Below are 8672 nucleotides of genomic sequence, written 5' to 3' on the forward strand. Positions count from 1 at the left end.
CTAATAAAATTTAATAATAAAAAAAGTGAAAAAAAAAAAAGAAATCAAATCCATAGGAACCCAAAATATGACCTTGAGTCTAACCCACCTGGATTTCAAAACCATCTCAGAAACAGGTTTGAGGCCTTGAATACCAATGAGCGAAGACCAGATGAGTTGTGGGAGGCTACCAAGAGTATCATCCAGGAACAGTGCAAATGGTCATTACAAACACAGAGGAAGAAGACCAAAATGGATTTCAGATGAGACTCTGAATATTGCACTAGAGTGCTGAGAAGCGAAAGCAGAGGGAAGAATTCAAGATATTAAAGAGCTGAACAGAAGATTTCAAAAGGCAGCGTGAGAAGACACAGTAAAATATTACAATGAAATGTGCAAGGAGCTGGAGTCAGAAAATCAAAAGGGCTGAAATCACTCAGCATTTCTTAAGCTTAAGGAACTGAAGAACAAATTCAAACCTCAAGTTGCTCTACTTAAGGATGCTTTGGGCAGAATATTAAATGATCCAGGAAGTATTAAAAGAAGATGTAAAGAGTATACAGAGTCATTGTACTGAAAGGAATTGGGAAACACAGAATTTAATGAAACAACATATGAGCAAGAGCTTGTGGTGATGAATGAAGAAGTTCAAGCTGCTTTGAAGGAATTGGCAAAAAATAAGGACCCAGGAATTGATGGTATACTGACTGACGTATTTCAACTAACAGATGCTGCCCTAGATGTGCTTACCAAGTTCTGCCAGGAAATCTGGAAGACAACCACTTGGCCAACTGACTGGAAGAGATCTGTATTTGTTCCCATTCCAGAGAAAGGTGATCCAACAGAATGTGGAAATGATCAAAAAATATCATTGATATCACATGCAAGCAAGATTCTGCTGAAGATTATCCAAAAACGACTGGAACACCACAGAGAACTACCAGAAGTGCAGGCTGGGTTCAGAAGAGGTCATGGTACTAGGGATATTGTAGCCAATGTTGGATGGATCTTGGCTGAAAGCAGGGAGTACCAGAAGAATGTCTATCTGTGTTTCACTGATTATGCAAAGGCGTTTCACTGTGTGGATCATAACTGTGGCTGACTCTGAGAAGAACGGGAATCCTGGGACACTTGATTGTGCTAATGTGAAACCTATACTTGGACCAGGAGGCAGTTGTCAGAACAGAGCAAGGAAACACTGTATGGTTCAAGACTGGGAAGGGTGTATGCCAGGGATTGTTCTATCTCCATACCTTTTCAACCTGTATGCAGAACTGATTATCTTGGAGGCTGGGCTGTGTGAGGAGAAGTACGGCATAAGGATTGGAGGAAGATAGATGACACAACCCTGCTTGCTGAAACTGAGGAAGACCTGAAGTGCTTGCTGCAGAAGGTCAAGGACTGCAGCCTTCAATAGGGATTGAGGCTCAATATCAAGAAGACAAAGATTCTCACCACTGTACCAATTGGCACCATCAGGATGGTTGGTGAAGAGATTGAGACTGTTAACAGCTTTAGTTTGCTTGGCCCCACAGTCAACTCTTGGCACCAGCAGCCAGGAAATTAAAAGACATATTGTGATGGGCAAGTCTTGCTGTTAGAGTCCTCTCCAAAGTACTGAAGAGCAATAGCATCCCTCTGGAGACTAACGTGCATCTGATACAGGCCATGGTCTTTGAAATCACTTGCTATGTGCCAGCTGGACAATGACTAGGGAGGATAGACAAGAAGTGACACCTTTGAGCCATGGTGTTGGAGAAGAGTATTGAATGTACCATGAACTGCTGAGAAAATTAACAGGTTCTTCCTAGAGAGGATTAAACTAGGCTGCTCCCTGGAGGAAAGGATTCTGAAGTTTCGTCTGACATACTTTGGACATGTTGCAAGGAGGACCAGTCCTTGGACAAGTATATCATGCTTGGGAAGGTGGAGGGACAGCGCAAGAGAGGAAGACCCTCTATGAGATGGATTGATTCAGTGACTAGGGTATTCGGGGTAGGTGTGTCAGATACAGTGAGATTGACATAGGATAGAGCAGGGTTTAGGGCTGTTGTACATAGGGTTGCTATGAGTCACAGGCGACTCGATGGAACATAACAAAACCAACACCACTATAATTTTAAATACATTTTAAAATTAGCATTAAGATAAAGGGCTATTTAAATGAAGAACATAATCTAGCATGAGAGGAACAATAATTGAGAGGGTTAGACCATGTCTCCATTAATATCTTGACTTACTATTTGTTAGCTATGACAGTGAGATTGTTCCCCAGCTCACGTTGTTGTGCCACCTGTGTGTTCTGTGGGATATTCCCTTCTTCCATGTCTGTGCATCCTTCCAGTATCTCATAACCTATTTCAAGTGCCCCTATTGATATTACCATCTACACAGTGCATATCTTTTAAATATATTTTATGCCATTATGGCATTCATTATATTGATCTACAACTTATAAGCAAACCCAGCCACTGAGTTAATTCTGACTCAGAGAGACCATAGAGTGAGTGGGCACAACTATCCCACAAGGCTTATAAGGCTGCAAATCTTTCTGGAAGCAGAACGCCCCACACTTCTCCTGTAGGTTAACTGGTGGGTTTGAACTAGCAGCTAAGTAACCGCTATTCCATCATGGCTTCTTTATTCATACACACAATAATTATAAAATCTTTACGTCTAACCAGTGTCTAGCATTGGGAATATTAGTTAAGAGTATACATGCTTTCTTTGGTTGCAGCCCTCTTTCTAGCCTTTATGGAGTTGGTATTATTATGCTGTGGTCCAGGCTGATTTTTCCAAAGGCTTTCCTAATCTATCAGCTTTGCCTTTTACCTGGGTGGAGATAAGCAAATAGGGTGCAAGACACTAACAAGGAAACTAGGCAGTCCTGCGATCCTGCCAGGTCTAAATTCAGCATGTTTACAGGCAGAAGGTGGGACTCTTGTTGGCAGCAAGAAAGAAGCAGGGAGCACTTTTTGGGGCCAGAAATCAATCAGCCTGGTATTTAGACAAGAGCTGCAGCAGCAGAAGTGGAGAACCAGAGACCATCATGACATGGAGCCGCCCGGGGACTTGTATGCCATAGAACCAGAGCCAGGGGCCTTCACTCAAGCTTGCTGGATGGGAGGCCTAGGGGGGGTCAGGGTGGAGAGGCCATAAATGGCAGGAGGAGGTTTGGAGAACTGACCTAAGACACAAGGCTGAAGGTCAAGAACCCACAAATCCACCTGAGAGGCTGTTCTGACTGAGGATTGCATCATCTTCCCAACTTGGATTGTAATTCATTAACTTTCCTAATAAACCCCATAACCAAGACTATATGGATCTGTGAGTTCTGAGTGGCTACTGCAATGGATTAGCAGGCCCAGTGACACAGCACTGAGACTCCTGGGGGCCAGGGGTGGGGTTGGGGAGACGACAGACAGTTGGTGGTTGAATTGATAGAAGGAGATTCTGGGAGTGTTGGGGCATGTCTGGCCACACAGGAATTGATTTTGTATTGTGGCTGTTGGAAACAGGGACTGTTCTGCCTTATAGAGTTAGTGGAGGCAGACTTGGTCATCCCTATGCAGGCTCCACTCTTTTTACATATGTCTATTTCATAGGGATGGACAAAAGGCAGCAATGAAATGGTTAGATGACTTTCCCACTGTTATCGAGTTAGAAGTAGATGGACTGGGGATACCAGGAGTGTAAAGCCCATTGGGCCAGTGAAAACCTCCATGGGATACCATGGCTCATTAGCTGTTGTTGGTTTTGTGAGGCCAGTGAAGACCACCATGGGATACCAAGACTCACTAACTGTTGCTGTGACCACTCAATCAAGACACCTAATAATTGACCCTCTGGAGGGTTTTCAGAGGCTGCACAAGAGGAGACTGCCCATCCCTCCTCCACTAAGGAGCTCATGGGTTCGAACCATGTGCTTTTGGTTGGCCATGTAATTCTACCACTAAGCCAACAGAGCTCCCCCCCCTCACTAATAAGAAGAGCTAAAAAGAATTAAAAAATTAACCTTAAAAAATCAAAGTAGTTAGGGATATGGAGCAGGTGGAATGCTCACACACTGCTGATGAGAATGTAAAATGGTACAGCCACTATGGAAACTAGTTTAGCAGTTTATTTTAAGGTTAGATACCATATGGCCTAGGAATCTCTAGGATTTCTTCCTTCCTACTCTAAGATAACTCCATAGGATATTCAAGAAAAAACATATAACCAAAACTAAAAAAATTTTATAAAAATATCTAGGGCAACTTTATTCAAGTCTCTCTAAACTTAGAAACTACCTAAATTGTCTGGATAAGGAAATCTTGGTACTGCCATCAAACAGGCAGCCCATTATACTAAAAAAGAATTACTCTATGTAACAACATGGATGCATCTCAAATGCACTGTGCTTAGTGGCATATGTTGTTGTTATGTGTCATCGAGTCACTTGCGACTCACAGCAACCCTATGTACAAGAGCCCTAAACCCTGCTCTATGCTGTGTCAATCTTATTGCCTCTGACACATCTATGCACATTACTCCAATCGATCCATCTCATCAGGGGTCTTCCTCTCTTGTGCTGTCCCACCACCCTCCCAAACATGATGTCCCTCTCCAAGGACTGGTCCCTCCTTGCAATAAGCCCAAAGTGTGTCAGATGAACCTTCAGAATCCTTGACTCGAAGGAACAGCCCGGTTTCATACTCTCAAGGACAAACCTGTTTGTTCTCCTACCAGACCATGTTATGTTCAACACTCTTCTCCAGCACCACAACTCAAAGGCATCAATTCTCTTTCTGTCATCCCTAGTCACTGTCCAGCTCTCCGATGCATAGCACACAATTGCAAAGACTATTGCCCAGATGGGGCACACCTTAGTCTCCAGCCTGACGTTGTTGCTCTTCAGTACTCTGTAGAGGTCCCTGATAACTGACTTTTCCAATGCAATTCATATCTTGATTTCCTGAGGTGGGGAGTTGACTAAAAAGGCACATGAGATAAGTGAATCTAACTTTTAGTATTCTATTTCCCTACTGATCTATAGGGATCTCTGGCAGCCCAGTGTGTCAAGAGGTGCATTGCCAATCTAAAGGCCAGTGGCTCAGATCCACTAGCTATTCCACAGGAGAAAGCTGGACCATCTTCTCCCATGAGATTTACAGCCTCTGGAGAGAGTCAACTAGGAGTTGGTTAGTCAGAGAATTAATGAGTCGACAGCTAGAGTCACCCCAGGAGATGCCATCATCACTAAACGGAATGCACCCAAATCTCTTTAACCGCACTAAGATAGACTTTACACAGTCACCCTAACTACCCCCCATAGCAGTTAAAAGTCATAAGTAATCCTCATTGGCAACATCTTTTCCCAGGTCAAATGTGCTCCTGAGCAGACCTCCTACCCTTCTCAAATGGTGAGTCCCACTACGCTTCACCCCACTCAAATCCCAAGTGCTAAGATCTCTTCAAATTGTTACTAATCACTGCCCGCACCCTGCCACTCTTCACCTCACTCAGGTCCCAAGCCCTAAGTAGGGCTTTTTGAATTCTTACTTCACAGAATAAAAGCAATGACTAACTTGAACCAGCTGCTGTGACATCCATATTCTCCCCTGGCTACTGGTCCTGGGTCATCCCAGTTCAGGCTCTGAGCCCCAGACCTTCACCCCTCTTCAGAAGGAAGTAGCCAGAAAGAATATGGCACCCTTTTTTTTTCTCACTAAAAAGGCTGGGATGTCAGGCAGACTAAGGTCAAAGGGAGAACAAAGGATTCAAGGAATATCAACATGAAGGGAGTAAACAGCCTAAACTACCATGCAGTGCCCCTCCCTTCCCTCCCCAGAAGACCACCTACCTGGTTTAAAGCACAATGAAATGGCCATACCTTCCCTCCCTAAAGACCCTCAATATAAAACCTTCTCAATGTCAAGAAGACAAAGATTCTCACCACTGGGCCAACTGGCAGCATCAGGATGGATGGTGAAGAGACTGAGATTGTTCACAGCTTTAGTTTGCTTGGCTCCACAGTCAACACTCTTGACACCAGTAGCCAGGAAATTAAAAGGTGCATTGCCATGGGAAAGTCTGCTGTTAGGGACCTCTCCAAAGTACTGAAGAGCAATGGTGTCTCTCTGGAGACTAAGGTGCATATGATACAGGCCATGGTCTTTGCAATCACTTGTTATGCATCAGAGAGTTGGACAGTGACCAAGGAGGATAGAAGGAGAATGCCTTTGAGCTGTGGTGCTGGAGAAGAGTATTGACAGTACCATGGACTGCTAGGAAAACAAACAGATTCGTCCTGGAAAAGGTTAAACCGGGTGGCTCCTTGGAGGCAAGGATTCTGAGGCTCCGTCTAACATACTTTGGACATGTTGTAAGGAGAGACTGGTCCTTGGAGAAGGACATCATGCTTGGGAGGGTGGAGGGACAGTGCAGGAGGGGAAGGCTCTCTATGAGGTGGATTGATTCAGTGACTGGGGTAATCAGGATGGGTGTGTCAGAGGCAGTTCTATTGGCACAGGACAGAGGAGGGTTTAGGGCTGTTGTACATAGGGTCACTATAAGTCGCAATGGCACATAACAACAACAACAACAATCTACCTTAGGGTGTGATATTTCCCTGGTCTGTCCTTTTGCCTGTTTCTCTCTCTGCAGACCAAGGAATCCCGCCTGGGAGACCCCTTAATAAAGCTTTCTTAGCTAAAAAAAAAAAAAAAAATAATGAGCAGAAAAATCATCAGTAAAAGATGATGAATGAATAAGACCATAAAAGAGATGGTTTACAAAGCAGGCTGGACAACCTGGACAGGACAGTTAAAAGCAGGTACCAACCTGAGTATGTGTTTTGATCTTCTGTTCAAAGATCTCAGTTTTACCAGAAGTTGAGGCTGTCTTCTCATGGTCATCATCTGATGGAAAAGATTTCCATGTGCTTTTAAAAAAAAATAACAAAACTCAAGACTTTAAGCATAGGATGGTGAGTACAATCCATCATAATATTTTAAACAAATAATCAGTGGTGCTGAATTTTATCAGCAGGAGCTACACACACAGGCTGAGCAGACTGAATAGAGGAGGAGGTGTGATGCTGATACCTAGCCACCTCTCAAGAGGACCCCACGAATTACCCGCCCCCTTAGGTGCCTTGGCAGGATCACTGCTGCTAGGCTGCAGACATGTCTGGTCCAGACCAGGTGACCAAAGAAGGGGAGTTACAATTGTGTCAGGCTTCACAAGGACTGTGTCTCATTTCCCACTGCCGAGCACAGTGCCTGCTCAATGGATAAATTAACACATACTCATTATGTTTAGAGGACAATGTGGCATGTATATCTCCATTTCAAATGCTTACTCCTGTGACCCAGGTATAGGAGCTTGGGGTTTGTTTATTGTCCCGATTATCTGCCCAATGTTTGGGAAGAGGAGCTAATGCAAGGTTCTCATGCTTCAAGACTGCCTGCATCATGCCACCTACCCCAGCTGGAAAACAGGCATTTAAATAAAAATGCTTGAAATGTTAATATGAAATGATGCGTTTTTAAAAATCTGAGCTTTAGTGAAAAATACTATACTTATTGGACTAGAGCTACTTATCTGAATAATTTTTTGTTTGTTTAATGTTTAAACAAGGAAGACAACCATCAGAGCCATACCTCTTCTGGAGACTGATGGGTCCACTTCCACACCCTTTTCATAAGGGGTTCCACCATTCAAGAAGAGCTCATAAGTTCTGCAAGAAAATTGCAGACTATGAGACATGCCCTTTATGGTCATTTTGCAAACACTGGAGTCAGTGAAATATTTTCTAGCACAAATGCATTATAGGCATCCTACTTACATCTCATTGGTCAATGAAAATTATAGTTGTTGATGCCTTCTTGGGGTATCGTCTTAGGAAGCAAGTAATGTTTGTAGTTATGAGCTTTAGAAAATGGATTTTCCCATTTAATGAACACTATTAAATCGTTTTGGCTTTAATGACTATGAAATGACAAGTTAATAACTTAAGCTTTTCAATACAATATTTTTAAATCATAAAACTAAATTGTAGATTGCTGTAAGAAATTGAAATGGCACATAAATGATAAAAAGGGGAAAATTCCTCTCTGTTAACTTATCCCATCATGAAGATGGCACAGGACTGTGCAGTGTTCCCTAGCAATTTAGGGGCCCTATGAGCTGGTGGCCTAGAGTAAGGAGCCATGCTGCTGACTCAAAGGCGAACAGTTTGAATCTACCAGCTGCTCAACGGGAAAATGATGGGCAGTCTCTTCTTGTGTGATTGACCTCTGATAGCCTACTGGTGCATCAGCTATTACTTGTTTTCATCCCAAGGGCACATAATAATAACATGAGTTCACAGAGGGAGGTCAGATTGGTCACATCTGTGAAGAGTTGATGGGGAAGCTCACCATCAGCAGCCAAAACAAGGCCAGACAACTACAAACTGAGATACTTAGAAATGAAGCTAACTAGAGACAAAAAAGACTTTCACAAAGAAAACAACAAAACACTAAAACACCGAAATAAAAAAATGTTCCGAATAAAAGAACGGTAGGAGGTATCTCACTCCCTGATTTCAAATCCTACTACACTGCCATAGTGGTAAAGACAGCATGGTACCGGTACAATGACAGACACATAGATCAATGGAATCGAATTGAGAATCCAGACATCAACCCATCTATCTATGGTCAACTGAT

General features: G+C 43.2%; 1 protein-coding gene across 1 annotated transcript in view; it reads right to left on the reverse strand.

Moving 5' to 3' along the window:
- Window positions 1–8672, reverse strand: part of NPHP1 (nephronophthisis 1 (juvenile)) — a 119604-nt gene that overhangs the window by 25618 nt on the left and 85314 nt on the right. Inside the window, exons 15-16 of the mRNA XM_006898944.1 lie at window positions 7623–7699; window positions 6802–6901 (exon numbers count right to left, since the gene is read on the reverse strand). Of these exons, the coding sequence (XP_006899006.1) occupies window positions 6802–6901; window positions 7623–7699 (177 nt within the window). The remainder of the gene's footprint in view (window positions 1–6801; window positions 6902–7622; window positions 7700–8672) is intronic.

The sequence above is a fragment of the Elephantulus edwardii genome, unplaced genomic scaffold (genome assembly GCF_000299155.1).
Source record: "Elephantulus edwardii isolate Elephantulus edwardi_28Jun2011 unplaced genomic scaffold, EleEdw1.0 scaffold00241, whole genome shotgun sequence".
NCBI classification, from domain to species: domain Eukaryota; kingdom Metazoa; phylum Chordata; class Mammalia; order Macroscelidea; family Macroscelididae; genus Elephantulus; species Elephantulus edwardii.